Raw genomic sequence first — 23,885 nt, forward strand, 5'->3', positions numbered from 1 at the left:
TTCTTGATGTACAAAGATTTGTTTGAAGAGGTCATAATCTCTTAACAAACATTCTTTCATACATACATGTGATATATTACTAAATAACAAAACATGTAAAAGCAAACTTATCCTAAAATTTAAGTTAGATCTCAATAAAACAAGCAAATCTTAACTAGCACCATGCAAACATCAATGTCACATCCCAAAGTTATTATAAGTAAAACAGATAAGTTATATTCTTCAACTAGTTACTAGCTTTTTATTAATTGAAAACATATTTCACGCTTAAATAAATAAACTTTTTTAGTATTTTTATTGTTTTTTTTAAATACTATTTGAAATAATATTTTTTAAAACACTAATTTATAACTTTTAGTTTTTTATATTTTGTTCCATTTATATTTATCAAATTTTTTTATTATCCTTTTTAAATAATTCATGGTTTATTATTTTTTTGTTTTATACTTTTCATCTACTTCAATAACTAATTTTATCGAACACTTATAATTTAGTAAGTTAGTTTTTTAGTTAATTTTGCTAAACATAATCATACCATCATAGTTATTATAAGGGTAAAATATATTTTGGGTCCTTATACTTTTGATCAAATTTAAAATTGATCAATTAAGTATGTATAATTTAAAAAATGATTGTTTTAATCCTTATTTAATTCCTCAGTCATTCGTGTAAGGGGCTAAATTCACATGTTTTTCTAAAGTATTGGAGCCAAATTGATCAATTTGAAATTACAATGACTAAAATCAAGTTTGACCGAAAGCATAAAGACCAAAAATATATTTTACCTGGTTAAAAGTAGTGGAATACAACATAGCAAGTAATTAATGGTGACAAACTTGGAGAAACCCGTGGCAGTGTGACACAGACTTTCCTGACATAATAGTTTTGCTCTAATGCCTGGCATCTGTCACCATGTCCATTTCCCTAGCCTTTGCAAACTTTCCTAAGCAGTCTACCATTTATCTCTACACTTGACTTTTTAATTTTTCATTTGTGTGGTGTGTATCACATAACTGCTTACATAAACTGTTGAGTCGGAATCATTTCCTTCATCTATGTCTATTTTAATATATTTCATGGTAAGAGACAACAAAGACAACAAGTTAACACTTATTTTCGTTCATTATTTCTTCAATTCTCCTTAGAATGATACAATTAGTCACACAGAGGGTGGAGCAATTGAGAGAAAGAGGATGAACACTTTGAAGGAATGGTTCATTTCTTCTCAACCTATATTGAGCATGGTGTTAATGCAACTTTTTGTAACTGGGTAGCAGCTTCTATCAAGGATTATCTTGGTTAAAGGCTTTCCTTGGTGCACTTATTACTTATCCTCATATTGTTGCCACTATTTGTGTTGTCCCCTTTGCACTCTACTTTACAAGGGTATAGGCTATTCATTCTTCTTGTTGTTTTACTCTTAAATATAGTTTGAAGTAAGAGCAAAGCAACAATATGATGATAAGTAGAGTGCAACGGGTAAAACTTATATACCCTTTCAAAGTAGAGGAAAAATGAATATGACAGATGCCATGCATTAAAGCAATGAAAGCAATGAATAACCCTTTCAAAGTAAGTTTAAACTCGTGCAATGTATATTTTTCTAAGGAGAAGATAAGAGATAATTGTTCGCTTGGTCTGCGATGCTAATCGACAAGTGCACCGAGTTGTGCAAGTAATATAAAACGGTAAGAATCGAGTATCGTATCCATATGGAACTTGTTTCACTCAGAAAATGTATGTTCAGTGAGCAAACATTTATACACAACCAAAAGTGAAGTAAATATCAAGTTGGGTTTTTGTGTGGAAATCTAGTTAACTATAAACTAAATATCTATGGTTTGAGAAATAAAAACAGTCAAGTGAAAAAGTGTTGGGTTATTCTACTGAATCTACCTTGGTGTTGCTATATATTTTTCTCTATTCAATGTTATCTTATTGTTCTTATGCTGAGAAATTATCCAAACCAAGATCCCTTGAGTGAATAGGCCTAACTCTATTTAAACCTCGTTCTTGATCCCTCAACAAACTCAGCCTAAAAGAGTTGCATTAAGTCTACATCATAATATGGACTAGATCGCTGCACTCCATTCTTAGACATACAATTTTCTAGCTTGTTCTATCAAGTTCTAAGGCTTTAAAGCACTTTCCAATGCTAAAAATCCTAACTATACATACAAATGGGTGATCAAGCCACAAGCATGTAAAAATAAGCTTGGATAGAAGCAATGAACACATAAAAACAACATTAAATAGATAGTGAAAGAAAATTACATCAAAGGTTCAACCAAGAGGTTTAGCCTTCCATTACAAGTAATGAGCTTTCAATACAAAGGGCAAATTTTGAGGGAAGAAAATGGCTAAGAATGGTTGAGGATGTCTCCTTCAACCTCTACAACCCTAATCTCACTCCTTTAACCTAGAGTCTCTTGGTGGTTTCATTTCTATCACTCTAGCTTCTCCCTTGGCTCTGTTTTTCGACTATTGTCTTTACTTTCCGCCAACTTCAATGTTTTAAAAGCTCCTTGACGTTTCAGATTCTGAAGGCTCGCTTAGTGAGATTGACTCGCTAAGCGAAAGTAAGTGAATTTTGGCTTAGCGAGTTAGGCATGTTGAGCGCGAGAAGAGACAAACAACTCATTGGGTGAGCTTGCAGCGTGCTGAACGAGTACATATTTGACTGATCCTCTTCTAGGGTTTCTCGGCATACTAAGTGAGTTGTGTGCCTCGCTTTGCGGATGTCACTCACTAAGCGCATATGTCTCACTTAGCGAGATACCAGCTGCTTGAACCTTCTCTTCTTTTAGAATGAAATTGAAGTGGTTTCAACCTTAATTCACAAAATGAGAGTATTCACTATATAAAACCAAAATAAACATGAAAATATATACAATTCCTACAAAAAGAACCATAAATTGAGGGAAAGATGTTAATTTTATGTAACTATTCAATGCAAAAGTTAGTCGTAAATAACGACTAACAATAATGAAGCAAAATAAGTGCTAACTAGTCTTTTTTGTCTCTTATCACAAGAGAGACAAACATATTAACATATAGACATAGATGAAGGAAAATTTTATGGCTTGATAACTTATGTATGTAGTTATGTGATGCACACTACACGAGTGAAAATTTAAAAAGTCAACTGTAGAAATAAATGATGGATAACTTAGGAAATTTCTCAAAGGGAAATGAATATGGTGAGAGATGCTATGCATTAGAACAAAACTATTATGCCAGGAAAGTTTGTGTCAAATTGTCATGGGTTTCTCCAAGTTTGTCACACTTGTAATAAGGATATAATATGTTTTTTTACTTATACTTTCGGTCAAACTTGATATTAGTCCTTAAAATTTCAAATGATCTATTTGATTGGAGTACTTTAAAAAAATGTAAATTTAGTTCTTATGTAATAATAATCAAGGAACCAAATAAGGATTAAAACAATTATTTTTTAAATTATATAGAAACCACATTGATTGATTTTAAATTTGACCAAAAGTATATGAATCAAAATTATATTTTACCTTAATAATAACAATGATACTATGTGTTTTACTTATAGTAATGTTGGGTTGGGTTGAAACATTTTTTATGTTTGGTGTCTGTTAAGCTTTACTTGTTTTGACTGAGGTCTCATTTAAATTTTAGGATAAGTTTGCTTTTACATATTTTTTTATTTAGTAATATATCACATGTATGTAAGAATGTTTGTTAAGAGATTATGACATCTTTAACAAATTTTTATACATCAAGAAATTAATCTCTAATTTTAAAATATAGAGATAAGAAAAAAAATCTAGTTGCTATGGTGTTGAGTTTTAGGTGGTACATAAGTTTGTGTTATTTCTCTTGTTAAGTTCTCAATTTTACAATTGTAATATTTTTTTATTTATAAGAATTGAACTTGAATTTCAAAAAATTTATAACAATTCATGTTTATTGTTCATCCAAATGAGTTATGCACTCATTGGATATGAGATAGTAATATATCAACTCTCTTAATAATTTCAATTATTTTTTATGTTTGTGAAAAAGATTTTATTGTTAGGTCCTCTTGCGTGTAATCACTTTCAATCAATTTAAAAGGAATTATTATTTGTCGCGTAAGTTGACTCTTATTTTTGTGGTCTTTTCAAAAGCTATCATACTTGGCGAACCATTAACCGTTGGAACGTATGAATATTTCTCCTAACATTATGCCAATTTCAATGTTCCATTATATTCTTACCTTCTCTAGACATTCAACTACCATCACACAATTACTTGGTCGACTTCATTAGGAACTAGGATGGAACACCATTTAATCTTAAAATAGATTGGATCTTCTCAACTTATATTATTCAATTTCTTGAATGTTTTTGTGTGTTGCTTTATAATTGGAATTAGAGATTCATTTTGGTACTTTCTATAATAAAGATGTACAAATATTACATATGCTAAGGTGAAATTCTAATTTTGATTAAATTATAATACTAAAAGTTCCTAAGAAATCTCATCTAATTTTGTCCTCCTCAATAATCTGGCTTTGGTATTTCCTTATGATACACATAGAAAAATTATTCATTTAAAATAGCATCAATCCAACAATGAGTACGGTCTAAAATGAATTTGAAGAGAAAAAAATTATTTGAAATAAGATAGTTATATATAATAAAATAATAAGAAAAATAAACAGAATAAAATGTAAAAACTGAAATATAAAAATTTGAAATATTAAAAATCTATTTATTTCTATTTTTGTCAACAAAGTGAACATTCATGTGAAACATTTTTGCATTATAAAAATTAAAAACTTTTTTATTGATGGATTTAAAGTTAATTGTTTTATCCTTGAGCTGACCTTAATCTAAGATCTATTTGCAGGTTGCTAGGCATGATTTTGATCATGGTGGGATTATACTCCTTTTTGTGGGGAAAAAACAATGAGACAATATGCACAGTTCAACAACCAATTCTAGCAGCCGCAAAAATATCAAATGTAATTGATTTGTCCACTCAAGCAGAATCAATGACCACATTAATGACAAGTTCTTCACCTATGAATTTAGTAGTTTTAGAACCTGAAAAGTTTGACAAAAATGGAAAACAAAAGAAGATTGTATTGTAAAATTGATGGTTAGCTTTGGCCTTCATCGCAAAGTGGATAAAGTAGATTAAAATGTTTGACATATAAATTATCCTACTAAAATGCTTGAGATAAATAAAAAGTTACATAAGAAAGTTAAATTTCCTAATTTTTTTTTATGTATATCTACTTGTTTGTAATTCATAAATAGTCCTACAAAGGTTTGTATCAATTAACCTCTTTCTCAAAGATTTTTAAAGTTGAATCAGGAGCTTTATGCGTGAAAGTATCCCTATGCATGTTTTTTATTCAATAGACTAGCTTGTTGACTTCTGGGCTAGAAAATGTCATCATAATTTACATATATGCATTCAAAATAGACTCTTAACGTAGAATAAGAGCACCCTAAATTTTTATTATTGAAAACCTTCTCAATTGAGTAAGGAAAAATCACATGATTAGTACGGCTCTTAAATCTTTCACTATAATAAAGGAAATGTAAAAACATAACAATGTATTTTCAATTTATGAACAGGACTCTCACAAATTAACTCACTAATTTTCTCTCTTAAAAATTCTGAGGTTCTCTCTCACTTTTTCTCTCACAATTTTTTACAACAAACCATAAGGATGCTCTATACTTGATGCATCAAAAGTGAAGACGGAAGAAGATTTTTTTATAGAACTAACCTCCTACACAAATTAATTCTATGAGGTTCTTTCCGTCATGAAAGTTTCAACGAATTTCGTCAGTAATCAGTTTTGAAACTTATCCTCCACTCTAATCTAAAAGTGAATCTCCCTCTTTCCCACTTAATTCACCTAGGATGAGTTCGGTTGTGTGAAAGATTAAAGAATAAAAGAAAATTAAAAAATATTTAAATTAAAATAATGGAAAAAAAAATTTAAGATTCACATTTTTATTTTTTTTTAAATTTACTCTTCTTTGAATAATTAATCCTTCCCCACAACCAAACAAGTACTTATATTATATCCAAGATAATTATAAATTTTTTTCCAGAACCTTTGTATTTTGTAGGGTTTTTGACCCTTGTCTAATTGGACAAATAGATTAAAGACATCTCATTTAACAATGTCACGTGCCAGGGTTTCAAAGAAAAGTTTTTAAATTGCAATGTAGTCTTTTATATTTTAAATTAATTATAACTAAATTGTGATCATTAACATTAATAAATAATTTTAGATGACTAACAGATATAATTAGGGTTTTTGTCAGAAAAATCCCAAAAATTGAATCCCTTGACTTCCCCTTTTTTGTTCCTACCTTCACTAAATTCAACACCCTTTGTATTCTTAAAAAAACAAACAAAAAACCAAACCCATCTATTCTTCCATTACGATGTTACTTTTTACCCGTGAGTGCGATTTTTTAATGCATCCTGCTAAAGCCTCTCATCGGGTTCCAACACTCTTGCTCCATCAATCTCTGCAACTTCACGAATTCCACGTACCCGCTGTCGTGTACATTGATTGTATAATTTTTAATTTATTTAGGGTTTTGGATTTGATTTTGCTTCGACACGTTTGGTTCGAGGGACATTTTCTTTTTTCCGAATCATTTCATATACAGTAGATGTCTATTACTGCGAAATCCTCACATTTCATTTTTGTCGGCTCACTTTTATTTGCAAGCCAAATCCCAATTTTCTTAAGTTCTTTATTTATTTTTATTATTTCTTTTTCCACTATGGTATATAGGTCTTCATTTCAAATAGTTTGTTTTAAAACATTCATGCAGTTCACTACCTTTATATAAAGCAACTTATGTTAGTCAAACAACACATAATGCACTAAATAATCCTAAGCACTTTCCATCTAATGATATGTGGACTTATTTAGTTTGTGTGTGTTTTTGTTTTATCCATTCTTCCCTAGACATTAAGGCATAAGTATATATGTGTCTAACAATAATAAAAAAGATAGGCTATATTAGATAAGGTATTTTAATTAACTTTTTATTTTTTATTAATTGAAAAACTTATTTGATGGTTGAATAAACAAGTATTTTTATTATTTTTTGTGTGCATTGGTGTGGACGTTGTCGTTTTGCGTATGCTACAAATCTTTTCATCGTCGTTTATAGTAAAACTTCAAACGTCCCTTAGCACAGGTTCACACACTGGTAACTCGCACGATTCCTTACTCACCAAGTCATTTGCGATCCCCGATTAGCGCCACGTGTCACAATCTCTTTCGACGCTTGTTTTCCACCAACCCGCATTTCCCATTTTGCCCTCCCCCCACCATCTTCACACGTTCGACACGTCTGCTTCGGACACTGGCACAACCGTGTGATTCCGTCGAAAACCGAGGTTAAGAGCGGAAGCGCATGTACGAGGAATTTATAATCTTTTAAATTTCACAAACACTGTGTAACAAAAATACTAACACGCACCAACCACCCACCTTCTACTTTCTCAGCAACTTCCCTTTAACCCGTGACGAAAAACTCAAAAAGCAGCGAAAATCAAAATCCTCAGAATCCCTACGATTCCCCCACTTCGGTTTTCACCTTATTTATCTCAAAGATTTCTCCTTTCTCTCCTTTTTTCTCTCTTTGCCCTTCTGGGTGTTTTTGAAACGTGCTTAAACCGTGATGGGTGCTGTTGTGGAGTGCTACCCGCCGCCTCGCACGGCGGTGCTGTCCCTCAACACGCTGCCGTTAGGGTTCCGTTTCCGTCCCACCGATGAGGAGCTTATTGACTACTACCTGCGCTCGAAGATCAACGGAAATAGTGACGATGTTTGGGTTATTCGTGAGATTGATGTCTGCAAATGGGAGCCTTGGGACTTGCCTGGTATATTTTCTTACTTCTTCTCTTTGGAAATTTGATTTGAGGTTTTTGTGTAATTGGGAAAGTTTTAGTCTTTTGCTTTACTTATCTTCTTGGTACTGTTGATGAACTAGTTCTTCTCTCTTTTTAGGATGTTTCTTTTGAGCTAAACTTAAGTATTGTTATTGTTGTTCTATAATCAAAATCAGCATAATTATCTTGTTGATTAGAAGAGATTATAAAAAAGTGTTGGTTTTAATTGGAGATCAGACATTTATGGTAGTGTATTTAAGCTTTATCCTTATTTGGGGGGGGGGGGGGGGGGGAAGGGTAGTTTTGAATTGTTGGATATGGAATTTGTGGTAAACAATGATGCGGAAGGTGGCTATGCTGTTTGATTTGCTTCTTTTTTTTTTTTTTAATTTGCTTGTTGGGTTTGGGGTGTGCTTGTTGTAGATTTGTCAGTGGTACGGAACAAGGATCCAGAGTGGTTCTTCTTCTGTCCGCAGGACCGGAAGTATCCAAACGGGCACAGGTTGAACCGAGCTACGAATCATGGCTATTGGAAGGCGACGGGGAAGGATCGAAAGATTAAGTCTGGCTCCACCTTGATTGGAATGAAGAAGACTCTTGTTTTCTATACCGGTCGTGCTCCCAAGGGGAAGAGGACCAATTGGGTTATGCATGAGTACAGGCCTACCTTGAAGGAGCTTGAAGGAACCAATCCTGGACAGGTCTAGTCTCATCTCCTACTTTTATTGTTTGGTATTTTTACTTTTGATCTTTGTTGTCATGGTGTTTTGGCACTGAATTGCTGTGAACTGTAATAGCCGTATTCTTTTTTTCCTAGCTGAAGTGTATAAGATGTTAAGCTGGTTTTTATCCCTCCATGTTTGATTTGATGAATGATGATTTACGTTTCTTCTTCTTGCTATTTGGTTAGAGACTTTGAGGTTTGGTTGATAGATGGATCAATTTACATATTTCAGCTAATAGATTTTTGCTTTAAAGATTTGTTTCTTGTCTTGTTTTTTTAAGTCCAAGGGTTGCTCTTTTACTACTTTTCTCATGGTTTTAATGTCCGTAAGAAGCTCTTGTTTGCTGACTTTGAGTCAAACCATATTGACTATTGTATCTAATATCTGTTTGAATTACTTCTACACCTAGTTATTTTGATTCTAAATGTTTTTGGCTTTCTTATGTTTCCTTTTTCTAGTTCAATGTACTATTATGCATTTCCATTACCTCTGGTTCAAGTGCTTGTAACCCTTAATGCAGTAGTACCTACAAGTCTATATATATTATTTATCATAAAGCTACTGCAATTTATGTTTATCTTAGATTAGAGTGTATGTGATGATGATGATGTGTTGCTGACTTTTAATTTGGTTGATTTGACATCACAGAATCCATATGTCCTTTGTCGATTATTTAAGAAACAAGATGAGAGTCTTGAAGCTTCAAACGGTGATGATGTGGAGCGGACTGCTTCAACTCCTACAACTGCCAATTACTCTCCCGACGAAATACAATCTGATTCAGCTCTGGTTCCAGCATCTTCCTCACAGGTTACTGAAGATGATAAGCCTCTACCAGTTATTTCCGAGAACTCCGAGGAAGCAATATCCAACATTATAACCCCTGGTGATATTCATAGTGACGAATGTGATGCTCCTGATGCACAATATCAAATTGTTGAACCAGTTGCAGAGGTTAGATTGGCTGATTTAGTTTCAATCTATGATTGCATTGTTCCTTTCTCTTGTTTTAACTCTCCCCCTAATTTGATTTCAAAACATTGAATTTGTTGATTCTGTAACTATACTTGATGTTGACTAATTCAGGAGGATCAGCTGTTGAGCGTGGACATATTTTATGACCCAACAAATCAGCAATTAGACGACAAATTGTTCTCCCCTGTCCATGCACATTTACCAGCAGATTTTTATTATCAAGCTAACAATCAATCAGAACTTCAGTATGGTACAAGTGAGAATATTTCAGAATTTTTTGACTCTGTTGTTAATTGGGATTCATTCTCTTATGCTACCAGCAGTCTAGATCTGGGCTCATCCTTCCTTAATCCTAAGGACAATGGATCAGGCAGTGACTCAGATGTGGAAATGGCCAATATGCTGGTGAGTAATAGATCTGATCCCTTTTATCCTTTGGTCATTTTAGATTTCTTCCATCAAAATGACTTCTATTAGTTTTGAAACACCTAGTGGCATCTTCACCCTTTATTCATTCATGTTTTTATGTTAATTGCCCTCATCTAATATGACATATCAAATTGCAATTTTTGTTATATTTATTTAATGAGTTTATTATATCTTCTATTTTCTGCTGCAGCATCTGCAAGCATTACATGATTATCCTAAGGAGGCAGTTGAGGAGAAGTTCAATGTAGGATTATTTCAGAACAATCCCCAGATGGCTTTCTCAAATGATGGTCCTATGGGCCAAGTGCACAATGTGGCCAACTATTGTGAGCAACCAAGAAACTTTGATGCATTTGTTAATGGTGATACTGGAATCAGAATAAGGACTCGTCATGGAAGAAATGAACAGCCAAACATGAACATGATGATACAATCACAAGGTATTGCACCAAGGAGAATACGATTGGGAGTTGTTAGGCGTCCGCTTGGTTCTCAGGAGACAGCAAAAGATGGGAGTTGTGCTTGTGCCCCAGAAGACCATAACTCAAAAACCATCATTAGTGCGGTAATAAGTTTGCCTATCCAACTTATATATCTAATAACTCATAGATGTCACTGAATGTGTGCTGAGACTTTAGTGTTCCTATTTTGCAGGAGAAGAAAGCTTCAGAAAACCATGCTGCTGATGAGAGTTCCACTGTTTCTGATGAGAGTTCCACTGTTACTGATGATTCTGATGAACCAGAGGAGGCATCTCCCAAGTCAACTGACCCGAGAAAGATAAGTCAGCAACATGTTGCAACTGCAGAATCCATCTCGGGGTCGAAAGACCTTCTAGTGAGCAGAAGGGGCTGCTACACCTCAAAGGTTTCCTCTAATTGCGCCACGTGGTCTTATGTTCTTGCAGTTTCTGCAACTGTATTGGTCTCAGCAATACTCCTTGTTAATATATGGGCATATGTCAGATCTTAAACTGCTTACATGCAGTAGAAGATCATTGACTTGTTAAGGAGGCGTGTAGGATTGACTCGTTAGAGACTTGTTGATAACAATGTTGTGTATAATATATATGTGCATATGTATGTAGTAGTCATTGCAGAATATGGTAGCATAGCTGTCTAGTCTGATAGACATGTAGTGTTGCCGCAGTTAGATTCACAGTTTGACCGTTTCCATTTTTGTTTTGAGGTTAAGGTTAGTTTTCTGTCTTGGTTAGTGGTGTTAACACGCAGTTACCCTGGGATTTTGACTGTCACTTTACCACTTGTGCTTTGTTCCCATGTGGTTTTGTTGTATCACTTTTTTGGCTATGTTAACTAGGGGAGGAGGATTCTGTGTAGCTTTTGTTAAACTGCAGACCATCTCAATGCTTAAAAGTTAATTTTTTTTTTATGGAAATAAAGTATTAAAGATCTCAATGCTTAAAAGTTAATTTTTTTTTTATGGAAATAAAGTATTAAAGAAGGACATAGTTTGTTGAATGCTAGCAGTTAGATCACAACTACACCAGCAGCAGTTAATTTTCAACTCATGAGAATCTGGATCTATCTACGAAGTGTTTATTGATGTTATAATCCGTTACACCATGTCAAGTTGTTAACACATACATGTGTACAATTTGCGTACATCAAGTTGTTAAGGGTTGGACAATCAAGCAAGTCTCATACGGATTGGCTCAGACTTTAGGATTATACGATTTTTAAGTTAATTATGTTATAAAATAATTAATGTTATTATTTGTAACACTTAAATTTTAAATGTATATTTAATGTGCATATAAATTTAAATGATAAATTTTATAATAATTAATTTTGATTTAATAATTAATTTGTTTACATATATAAATTATAAATAAAAATCATGTTTATTAACATAAATTTACTAATGTATTTTTTGATCTTATTATAATTAATTTTGATCTAATAATATATTTTTTTACATATATAATTTTTAAATAAAAATAATAGGTTTCATAAAAATTCATATATGTAAACATATTAATTATTATATCAAAATTAATTGTCACAAAATTTATTATCTAAATTTACATATACATTAAAAATACATTAGAAATTTTAGTGATATTAATTATTTTATAATATAATTGACCTATTAGTTGAATTGGTTAGAATGTTACGATAATAATGTAAAAGTTACAAGGTTTGATTTTTGTTTGGACCATTAATTTGTAAAAAAAAATTTGAATTTTTTTTTTTAAATCATATGTGCCACTTACATACAGAGTGTCTAATCCATATCAGTTTTAGGGAAAAATAAAATGGGAATCTCACAAGTTATGCTAGGTGTACCAGCAATTTGCATGGTGCGTGTAGCAACATCCGCAAAGTGATATTCACCAAAACTGGCCCAACTATAATGGAACAAATTGAATATAACTTCCGTATATCTAAGTGTTATATCCGAGGTAATTAAATGTTTCTATTATCGAGTAATTAAGCAATAATTAAAAAAATTTATAAGTGATTAAGTAATGTTATATTTTAAATCAATTTAAAAGATGATATTATACGGGAATGTTTGGTTAACTATTCAATTTTTTTATATTCTCAAAAATATTTAAAATATATGTTTGATTCATGTTATTTTTTCCTAAGAATATATGTTATATTACTAAAATATCTTTTTTTATATTAAAGATTTTGTTATATTTTATATCAACAACCAACTATATCATGAATTGATCTTGCATGACACCAATGTCGTGCATCATTCAAACATATATGAAATTAAATTCAAAATTAAAACACAATTAAAGATACTTTGCACATTGTACAAATTTCACTTAAAGGATAAGAAACAAACCTAGAAGAATCATAGAGGAAGATGTAAGCGAAATCTTGACTTACAATAGCAAGAATAATACAATTGGTAGGTAAATAAAAAAGTAGTGGGGTGGTGAATTTTAGTAGCAAAGATATAATAATATCCTTACACAATAAATTAGATTCCCATCACACAAGAATCCACATTCCCACCCTCATTCAATGGAAATCAAATCAATATAAAACAAAATGAATATGAAAATTTCATTTTCCTGGAAATAAAACATATTCGAGAATATTCTTTTATTATCTTTTAAAAAATATGGAAAAATATATTTTTATCTCCATATTCCTACGAATCCAACAATATTTCATGAAACAAACGCTCCCTATGCCTTGAATTGATATATATATATATATATATATATATATATATATATATATATCAAGTAATTAAATGTTGATAATTAAATGTTTCTATTATTGATTAATTAAGTGATAAGTTAACATATTTATAAGAGATTAAGTAATGTTATATTTTAAATCAATTTAAAAGATCATATTATATGCCTGTATAATGCAAAATACTAATAAGAGTTTAATTAATAAATAAATATAAATCAAGTAAAATAAATATATATCAATTTGGAATATACTTTGGAATGTAATGTATCGAAGAATTTTATATAAGGCACGTTGTAAATAAGTCTAGTACTTTAATTTACAACAATGATTCAATATTCGTACATTTCACTTTTCCAATTCCTTATTGTATTGTACCTCTAAGACTTCCTTTTCTTGCTGTGAGGTTGAGTCAGTGGCAACGATATTTTTGTTTCATTCAATTTCATAAAATAATACCAAACTTGTCATCGAAAGTTTGGTATTATTTCTTTTCCACAGAGATTTGTCACCATGGTTCCTTCAACAAGTCAACAACAACAAAAAAAAGAAAGTATTTGTCGACTTCACACATCAAACTGATGATCCTCATAAATTAAAAACTTATTGAACGGGACAAAAAAAAAGTCACAACACAACTCTGAGCAAATACTAGAAACAAAATAAACAATTCAGATGTACCCATCAATTAATAACAAGCTACCTTTTAATTTTTAAAGCATCATTAACATATTATTAACCAAATAAATAAGGATAATGGCAACTTGTGAAAATGTTTTACGAAAATTAATTAACCAAAGTCTTAATGTTAAAGCTTCTGCATAAGATCAAATACTTTGCAGTTGAACTTGACGTATGGTCGTGACTCACTGACTCGTGAATAGAAAACTACTGACAAAATATTCGTAATTTATATGTACAAGAAACCACCTTTATTAGCAAAGTGGACGCTGAATGTAGCTCTTTATGTCCATAGGTTTATGCACCTTATTTTTTTGTTTGGTGTACCCCTAAAATTTCTAATATCTCCTTACCCTTCTTTCCCCTGACAAATCCTACTCCCCAAACCTCCATTATCACTGCCCCCACCTCAACCTAACCACCCAACACCACCGCAACCACCCAATGCACCTCCACCCAAACATCCACCATCGTGTCGCATCACCTCCATATAATTCTGGATTGAATAACCCATAATACATTTATATTAGAGATTACTCAATCTAAAACTATATAAGGGTGGTGTGACACATTGGTGGATTTTAGTGTGGCACAAAGGATCGTGGGTCATAGTGGTGTGTGTGGTGATGGTGGGTGATTGGATAGTGGTGTGATGGTGAGATTGGGTGGTTCAAGTGGTGTTTGGGTGCAATGATGGTGTATAGTGGAGTGGCGTGGTCATGGAGGTTTGGGTGAGAGGTAGTTGGGGTTTGCTTGGGAGAGGAAAGTTAAGAAGAGGATATTAGAAATTTTGGGGGTGCACCAAGAAAAAAATTAGATGCATAAAAACATTGCCCAAAATTCAATAGCAACTAATCTAGGATCCATTGGACCAAAGGAGTAAAGACCTAGCAGTTGTGATCCATGTTCTAGAATCACTATGGTTTCAAATGTTCATGAAACACGTGACATAATTGAGTGTTATTTTTTTAATTTAAAATTTTTAATTATATGTCACATAAAGATTAATTGAATCATAGATACATAGTTGTGAAATCCGATTTGGTCTGATCGATAGGACTGATCCGATCGGGACCCGGTGGTATAATCAGGCCGGCTTTGTTATTGGACCTTCATTCATGTGACTCGAGATGGTCCAACCAAACCTGATTGGTTTTGTGGAAACTGGACGACCCTCCGATTTTAAAAACACAAACTGGGTTGTGCATGTTAAAAAATAATAAGGGGAGTGCAGAAAGTTTATCTGTACTCCTTGTGTTTATTGGGAACTGGATTCTGACTCATTTTTTATTATTAAAAATTGAATTTATGTTTTAGTTTAGGTAATTACTATTTACACTCTCTTTATTACTAATACATTTTACTTATGTTATCGACTTTAATACTTCAATTGTTATTTTGAATTTTTTAGAATATGAAATTATAGATACATTTTTTTAATCAAATAATGTTAGTTATATAATATATACATATATAATTTTAAAATTTTTAATATAAACTGTGTCAAATCAAACTAATTATTAACCCATTGGATCATTGACACACTACCTTGATCGGATCAATCATCATCACAACTATGCATAGATATATCAAAACCATGAAATAATTTATTTTTATTGCTGGGTCACTTCATCATGGGATCTTTGTAGGCAGTTTCCAATATTTTATGAATAGATAAACTCTTTTTTTGGTTTTAACAAGTTAAATCTGTTATCAAGAAGTAGATTACTAAATATGGTCCATTTTAATCTAATATTCAAATCATTATCAAAGGGCATGCTCATGCTTGGGAAAGGGTTTAGAAAAACCAAAATCCAACGGATTTGGACGCGTACGGATTTTTTTTCCACAATATGTTTCGATCGCTATTTAGCTTGCTTATACAATCTTGGGTTACAAATGAGCTTCTTTGATTTGCCACGTTACTCCTTCAAGATGAATCTCATAAAAATATTTCCCATTCTTATAAGTTTAATTTTTTCCAAAAGAAAAGTTTGTAGCTGATTCATTCATGTAACTTCTCAAGGTCATAAAAACATTTCTCATAAAAGTCTGGTCAGCTGCCATATAGAAAAATAATAAAGATACATATATAATTTGATTATTTAAAAATACCATCTAATTTCTGTTCTTAAAATTGGTTGTGAATTGATTCTCAAGATCATGGAAAGAATTGATACACAAATCATTACTTTATTTCGTCAGGATAGCTCCTCCCATCTACTGCAGCCATAATATACGGTCATTCAACTACAGCTCAAGACAACCGTTTTTTCTTTGAAGTGAAAAACCAAAATTTAATGACTCAGTAGGAAATTTTTCTGAATGCCATTGATAATTGCATATATTTATTTTTAGGAAACTTATCAGCAACGTTTATCTAAAATTTTGTAACAAATAATTTAGAGAAAATATCACATACATATAAATATGAAAACACAAAGAAAGATAATTGCAAAATAAACACAAAGCCTCGTTAACAGCAAAGTGGTGGTGTCTATCAAGAAAACAAAGTTACATCCCCTCCCCTGTTTGCACAGGTTTGACCAATACACCGAATTACTAAAATTGATATGAAGGAACACTAGGAAAAACAAAAAGCAAAATTCCAAACGATTATTATTCTGGGAAGAGTCGAAGCACAATACTCATTAACAAGAAAATTCGGTTGTACCCATAAAATACCGATTCCTACCCGCACTTAGATTGATCAGTACTTGTAGTCCTCAACATGGAGGCTCTCTGAGGCACCATCAGCAAGCTTTGAGTTACCCTTGTAGGTTCCCAGAGTTGCCTCTGAGTTGGCCTTGGCTCTTACCAAAAGGGCTTCCTGAGCCTTCTTCACATTCTCCTCTTTTCCACTCCATGCCTTAAGGGTGCTCTGTTGAAGTGCCCTTCCAAAGGAGAAAGAGAGTGACCATGGCTTCTTTCCATTGACCTGGTTAATGGCATTGAGGTTAACGGATGCCTCCTCCTCACTCTGCCCACCAGACAAGAAAACGATAGCAGGAACTGCAGCAGGCACGGTTCTCTGAAGGGCTCTAACAGTGTGCTCCGCAACCACCTGAGGGGAAACCTTAGCAGAATTGGATCCGGGGGTGACCATGTTTGGCTTCAATAGGGTACCCTCAAGAAGGACGTGGTGATCATTCAAAGCCTTGTAGCATGCTGCAAGGACACGCTCGGTGACGGCAGCACACTTGTGAATGTCATGAGATCCATCAACAAGGATCTCAGGCTCAACAATGGGAACCAGGCCATTCTCCTGGCATATGACAGCGTATCTGGCCAAGCCATAGGCATTCTCATGGATAGCCAGCTCAGATGGCTCGTTGGGACCAATCTTCAGCACAGCACGCCACTTGGCAAAACGTGCACCGGCTTCATAGTACTTGGCGCAACGCTGACCAAGGCCATCTAGACCCTGAGTGGTGGTTTCTCCATTAGTGCCAGCAAGCTCAACTGTGCCCTTGTCAACCTTGATGCCAGGAAGCACACCAGCCTCCTTCAAGACTTCCACAAAGGGCTTGCCTGCATAGAATCCATTCAAACCATTGTCAGTGTAACAGCAATGCCAATATCATCCATCTTCATTCATACAAAGACAACCACACGAGTAAAAGCATATTGGCAACCCCAAGAGGATAAGAACATAACTTAGATAAGGTGTTGTTATCTGATCAAAATTAGAGATTCACCTTGAATACACATCTTTATTATGCAGATTACTGAGGTGAAACTCCAATTCTGATCAGAGAATTAAATGGATTACTAGTGAAGCTTTTGACTGGAGAATTGCACCAACAACATTCAAAGAATCTAAGTTTGGCACAAAGGAAAATTAAAGCGGGAAAAAACCATGTTGGCAAACATGGTTTTAAAAAAGAATATGTAGACGCAAATTTTAAGTCAAAAACCCCAATTGCAATAACACCTGCTTCATTAGGATGCAAATTTCTACAATATCAAGAATCACCATGCAGTGACCACAATTTAAAACCTAGATCAACATAATATTAATCAATGCATGTTCAAACCCAATGATGCAATGCTCATCGATTTATGATTCAAACCAATTAAGATACTCAAAACTGTTGAGAGTACCTGCAGCTGTGCTCTGGTAGAGAGTTTCCTCAAAGAGGATGACACCACTGAGATATTTAAGAGCACCGGGAGCGGTGAAAAGCAGCTCCCTAAGAGCACGCCTGTTGGATTCAACATTCTCTACACTGATGCTGGCCAAACGCTTGCCAATTGTCCCTGTTGACTCATCAGCAGCAAGAATACCCTTTCCAGGAGTGCCAATGTAAGCAGCATTGGCAATAAGCTCATCTGCAAGCAAAAACATTAATTAACACCAGCACACAAAACATTAACCACACCACAATTCCAAAACTTACAAAAATTAAACAGGATAAAACATAGCGAAACCCAAATTATGAAAACATATATTGGTAACAGGTCGAATCTTCATTAGTCAAACAAGGGTAAAAGCAGCTTAAGATAAAGCAACATCAATCCTGATGAAAAATTCTATAACTAAAAACAAAAACGAATAATCAATCAATTTGATCCATCAAGTATATCACCTTATCTCCTAAATAGTCCTTAAACTAATGGGATTATATAAGTAGTCCCTAAAGGATTAGAAACCATGCGACAGTCCTTCAAGATTTGAAAAATTCATCAAATTAATCTCCCGATGTTAGCAAAATACATCAACTCGGGGACTAAACTCGAGGATATTCAACACTTTCAGGAACTGCTTACATAATTTCATTAAATCAAGGACTATTTAAGAGAGAGAGTGATACTTCATGGACTAAATTGATGATTTGAACAAAAACCCTTGAAGAGCACATGGACAAAAAGTCAAAAACTAGTTTTTTTTTCATAAAGTTTTCCATAGAAAGCCAGATCTGAATCTCTCAGATCTAAATCACCACAAACAAATTCAAATTCAAATTGATTCAAACAAACATAACAAAGAAAGCCGGAACAGCAGATAAAAAAAGAAACACTGAGATCCAGAAAGACACGATACGATTACTACAAGATAGATCAAAGCATGAGAGAGAGAGAGAGGGAGAGAATTACCATGGTACTTGCCCTTGAAGTGAGACATGATCGAGGAAGAAGACGGTGAAGTTGGTGGGAGAAGAAAAAGGGGTAGGTTGGACTTGAGAGGTTGGAAGAAAGTGAACAAGTGAAAAGAGAGTAGAGTAGGGTTTACATATATATAGTGATAGTGATAATGATGTTGCGTTGAGGCGGCGACAACAGAGAAAAAAGACGTGGGTCTTAGGATGCGCACTCGCGAAGCGTCGACCTGGGTTATGGTTCGGTTTTGGGTGCGTGTCTCTGTGGACTGCCGTTGGAATATTTTGTGACCTAATTTGGATGGCGGTTTCAGTTTTGGTTGATTCAACGGCCCGTCTTTATTGGGCCCAACGCCATCCTTAGTCTCATCAATGCAAAGCCCACCGTCCACTTGTCTTCTAGTTTGATTCCGTACGCCAACAAAGTGGAAAGTCATGCAATGTCTGCTTCTTTTCAATAAAGTTTTGCTTTTAATATAATATTAATATATTTTCTTAATTGCAATATAAAAGTGTCCACTTCACTTTTTCGCAATTGTTATTTTCACAACTCCCCCTTTTTATACTAACTAATACACTTCTTGTATCATTATTTTCCCAAACTAGCCTGCAAAACACATTCCCTCCCCTTTTCACATAACTCTTTCCTACAAACACACGGTTGCAGATAGCCTGCCCAAGCATGGTTTATCCATTAGTGGTGGTATTGTTTTCTTCAATTCAGCAACAAAAATAAAATAAAAACTCCAGCCAATGTGGTAATCCAAAGAATAACCACTACACATTTTTATTTTTTGTGTGGAATAACATCAAATGAATTCAATTTTGTATGTAATCTACAAGGGCATCAATTTAGAGTTTGATAAAGGTATCAGACACTTAATTTGTGAATATGATTCCTTGACTGCTATTCAATTTATTATAAAAGGTGTTCATATCACTCATGTGAATGTTGTTGTGGTTGGGAGTAATATGGGATGATAGTTGGCTGGTTTTTACTTCATGCCCCTATTAGAGTGATTATTCTCTCTTGTTCTCTCTCTCTCCACTTTTTCTTTCTCTCTCAACAAAAACTTGTTCATTAGAATATGACCATTGTTCATACCAAGTTTACCTACTAACCAATTTGGTCTTCTCCTTAGTTTGAAGTTAATGTAATCCTTGATCTTTTTCTTCTGTGTATGGTGGGAGTACCTGATAATTATTGTGCATGTTTTGTTTTTGTATTGAATTTGAATAACAATTATCTTAATTTTTTTTCATTTATTGCTTATTTTGTTCTCAATAAGTTAGAATTTAATGTTTTTTAGATTTTTTTAGCTTATTGAAGTTAATTTTAGTAAATTCATTAGTTTTAGTTGTGTTTTGTAGAATTTCGTGTACCAACAAGGAAGAAAGCATTTTTTAGTTGACGAAGAAGTGCGCTTAGCATGCCAAACTGAGCTTAGCGTGTATAAGGCAGCTTGGAAGGCTATGTTGCAAGCATATGAAGGTTGCTAGAAGGAGATCTAAAGTTTGGTGAGTGCTTAGCTAATTGTTTTCACTGCCACTAATTTGGGCTAAGCATGCAACAACTTAAACCAATGTTGTTTTATGTGTGCACTTAACACGGATCCCAAGCTAAGCGTGCAAACCTTTTTGAGAGTGCATTTTGGAGTGAAAAGTTTAGAAAGGAGTAAAATTTTTAGGGTAATAGATTCAGAGAGTTTAGAAACAAGAATATATTGGGTGCTCTTGTTGTTAACTCCTTGGCAAGTGTACAAATTTGTTTAAGTAGTAATTTAAACGGTAAGACCGAGTGTTGAGTCCATAAGGACTTTGGTTGTACTCAAAGTTCATATATATTTAATTCTTAAGCAATTAATGAATCAAATTAAATCTTGTTCAGTGATGACACATAAATATAAATTTGACATAAATTAAACTACAAAGCAAAGAATGTGCAAGGGCGAGTAAACAAACGCTCGGAGCCGTGAAGTGACGTTGAGGCAGAGTTATGTGACGTGTTGGAAGCTCAGCCTACCAAAACTACTCTTGATGCAATCGCTATTGATTTTTCTCCATTTAATATTAAAATGATTATTACCCACATCCACTAACCTACTCTAACCATGATCCCTCAAGTGAGAGAGTCTAAATCACTTAATATCTCTTCTAATATTTTACGAGTTATATCAAATCATTTGCATTACGAGCAGAGATACATAAATCAGGCTAAACAATACCATTTTATCCCTAGATATGCCTAGATATGGATCACCTGGATGTTTTTTTCCAAGTTCTTAGAATATGAACATTTTCCAATGCCTAAATCCTAAAACACTACATGAACATAGATGATCAGACCACAAACATGATAATAAGCACAAAAAAGAATATTAATATCAACAAAATTAAATAAATAATTAGAATCATTACACTAAGAGAGTTTGGTTTGCAGAGCTCCCAACAATGGTGGTTTTAGTCTCTCATTGTCACGAGAAGCTTACAAATACACAAGGTAAAATGGAATGAAATGGATCGGTCAATGCTCTAGAGAGTGATTTTTCTCCAAAAGCTCCATTGGTTGCTTTTTCCCTCATTTAAGTTGTAGGCTAAGTTAAGGGATGAATGAATTTTCCTTTCAAAAATATCTTTCCACTTGTTATTAGTTCGAAATCGCCATTATGCACTTAGCACAATGCTTGCACTAAGTGCGCATGTCCAGTTAGATTAAGTGAAGACCATATGCTAAGTCGTAGGGTGCGTGCTTGCACATGACAACTGGCTTCTAAGATGGTTTCTTGTGCTAAGCGGGCTTCTTAGGCTAAGTGGTCATAATGCACTAAGCGAGCCTGTCACGCTAAGCATGACACTCCGGTTTTTCAATCCTCTTCCAAACCTCTATTGTATCTTTACAAAACATACAACCAAAATTACTATAAATTGATTAACTTTAGCATCTTCTGGATAACAACTCAGAAAAAGCTAAGTTCCTATTGTTTTGTCACAAAAGAAGAAATAAAAGAGAAGAAAAGTAGATAATTGCTATGTGATTTCAATATACAAATTACATATGCATAACATTTATCACTTGTGGTTCCTTGTTCTCCATCTTCTTCCTTTCCTTGTATTCCCATCCTTGTTTTTGGTCTCTCGCGGATATGCGAGGCTAACTTTACCATTGTTGGGGGTTTGGATACCAAAAAACTTTATGATGTAACTATTTTTACTATCCATTTAATGTTATCTCGCTATTACTATTTCCTTTTTATGCTTTTTGTCTTGTTTATGGTTTGATCACCCCTGTGCATGTATGTTGTAGTGTAATGATCATTGGAAAATGTCTTTTCACTATTTTCACTAAAAATTGAAAGGAGCTTCTAGTTAACTCATATCTAAGGATGGAATGATGTTGTCTAACCTTTTATAAACCTTTTCTCTTAATCAAACCACCAGATTTAACTTGCTAAGAGATTAGGATTAGAATCAAGTGATTTAGACTCTTTCACATGAGGAATTATGGTTAAAGTGGATTAGTTGGTTAAGGTAATAGACGAAATAAAATTGATTGGTGAAAAATCATCATTGTTACATCAAGAGTTCATTTGGTAGGTCAAACATACATTCTTACAAAATCTAATCTCATCTTATCTTGCACCTAAAGTGTTTGTGCTTTTGTCCCTTTGAATGTTGTATTATTTTTACGTCTTTGCTTAATCTTAGAATTTAAATCTCTATGTAAGTTTTTAAAAATCACTTAAATTTTTTCATTCAATTTCTTAGAATTTGGTTTGCATGAACTACTTAGCATAAATAAAGTCCATGTGGATATGAAACTCGATCTTATCATTTATTACTACTTATGCAATTTGGTTCACTTGCTAGTCAGTTAACAATGCTTGCAAAAGGACTCTGCAATCAAGTCAATTAGGTTCGAGGTGCTTATCTGTTTAGGATGAGTTAATTCTTACATTTCTTCCTTGGTTCCTACTATATGTATTAAGAGAGGAATGGTTAAGATGAAGAGATAACCTTTTTCTCATTGTAAAGATTGTGCTCGATCGTGTATGAATGTGGGACACCTATCTAGATGGAGGATGTTGGTTTGATTATATACTGAGCTCTTGTTTGACTTTGTTAAGTATATGCCGAGTTCCTAACCATACGGTACAACCACTACTACAACGCTAACGTCATCATGATCACTATGTAAGACCCCTTGAAAATACTTTCTTATTTCCCTTCCTCTTCTTCTTCTTATGAGAAGGAGATGAGGGGAGTGTGTTTAGTATGGGCTATATTGGGGATTTAAAAGTGAGAAGGGGGAGTGCTTTAGTACAAAAAGGGAGGGGAATAAACAATTACCCCATTTTTAGCATAGATTTAAGGTAGAAGAACAAAGAAATTTAGGCCTTCTATGCCTTCCCAAGATGAAAAAAATAGAGAAATGTTTTTTTTAAGAAAATGAATATGATAAGTGTTGATGTAGCCTAGATGCATTCGACTATAAAAGTGTAATTTGTTTACCCTTAGCCTACAACTTGGGTTTTATGCCTATCTTTCCCTCCTCCACGTAACAATTATCTAGGCATTCATTTCTCTATCAAACACCATGATTGTTATCCTAAAATCTATGAGTGATTGTTACAACAAGTAAAATTACAGGTATTAGGGGAGGATCGATCGGTCAATCATCGATTGTCATGGGGACACTACAAAGTGCCGAGGGATTGGTCGACAGATGTTAGTCGTCATTTACGACTAACTTTTGTATAGAAAAGTTTTATAAAATGTATATCTTTTTCCCAATTTATGATTCGTTTTGTAGGACTATAAATATTTTCTTGTTTAATTTAATCTTTGCTCAGTAGATACTCTTCACATAGAAATTAATACATTTTCAACTTCAATTT

At 33.4% G+C, this 23,885-nt stretch overlaps 2 protein-coding genes across 2 annotated transcripts; one reads left to right on the forward strand and one right to left on the reverse strand.

The window, feature by feature from the left end:
• The first annotated feature begins 7,458 nt into the window (after window positions 1–7,458).
• LOC114384773 (protein NTM1-like 9) lies at window positions 7,459–11,423 on the forward strand. The gene is made up of 6 exons (XM_028344560.1): window positions 7,459–7,887; window positions 8,320–8,597; window positions 9,270–9,575; window positions 9,708–10,001; window positions 10,216–10,590; window positions 10,680–11,423. The coding sequence occupies exons 1-6, from the start codon at window positions 7,686–7,688 to the stop codon at window positions 10,995–10,997; spliced, it is 1,773 nt and encodes a 590-aa protein (XP_028200361.1). The 5' UTR covers window positions 7,459–7,685; the 3' UTR covers window positions 10,998–11,423.
• A 4,915-nt stretch (window positions 11,424–16,338) lies between these two features.
• On the reverse strand, window positions 16,339–19,248 carry LOC114383578 (fructose-bisphosphate aldolase, cytoplasmic isozyme). Its single transcript, XM_028343274.1, has 3 exons — window positions 18,989–19,248; window positions 17,996–18,223; window positions 16,339–17,422 (listed from the first exon to the last, which is right to left on the reverse strand). Exons 1-3 carry the CDS (start codon window positions 19,014–19,016, stop codon window positions 16,602–16,604), a joined length of 1,077 nt encoding a protein of 358 aa, XP_028199075.1. The 5' UTR covers window positions 19,017–19,248; the 3' UTR covers window positions 16,339–16,601.
• Window positions 19,249–23,885: the final 4,637 nt, after the last annotated feature.

The sequence above is a fragment of the Glycine soja genome, chromosome 14, assembly GCF_004193775.1.
Source record: "Glycine soja cultivar W05 chromosome 14, ASM419377v2, whole genome shotgun sequence".
In the NCBI taxonomy this organism is placed as follows: domain Eukaryota; kingdom Viridiplantae; phylum Streptophyta; class Magnoliopsida; order Fabales; family Fabaceae; genus Glycine; species Glycine soja.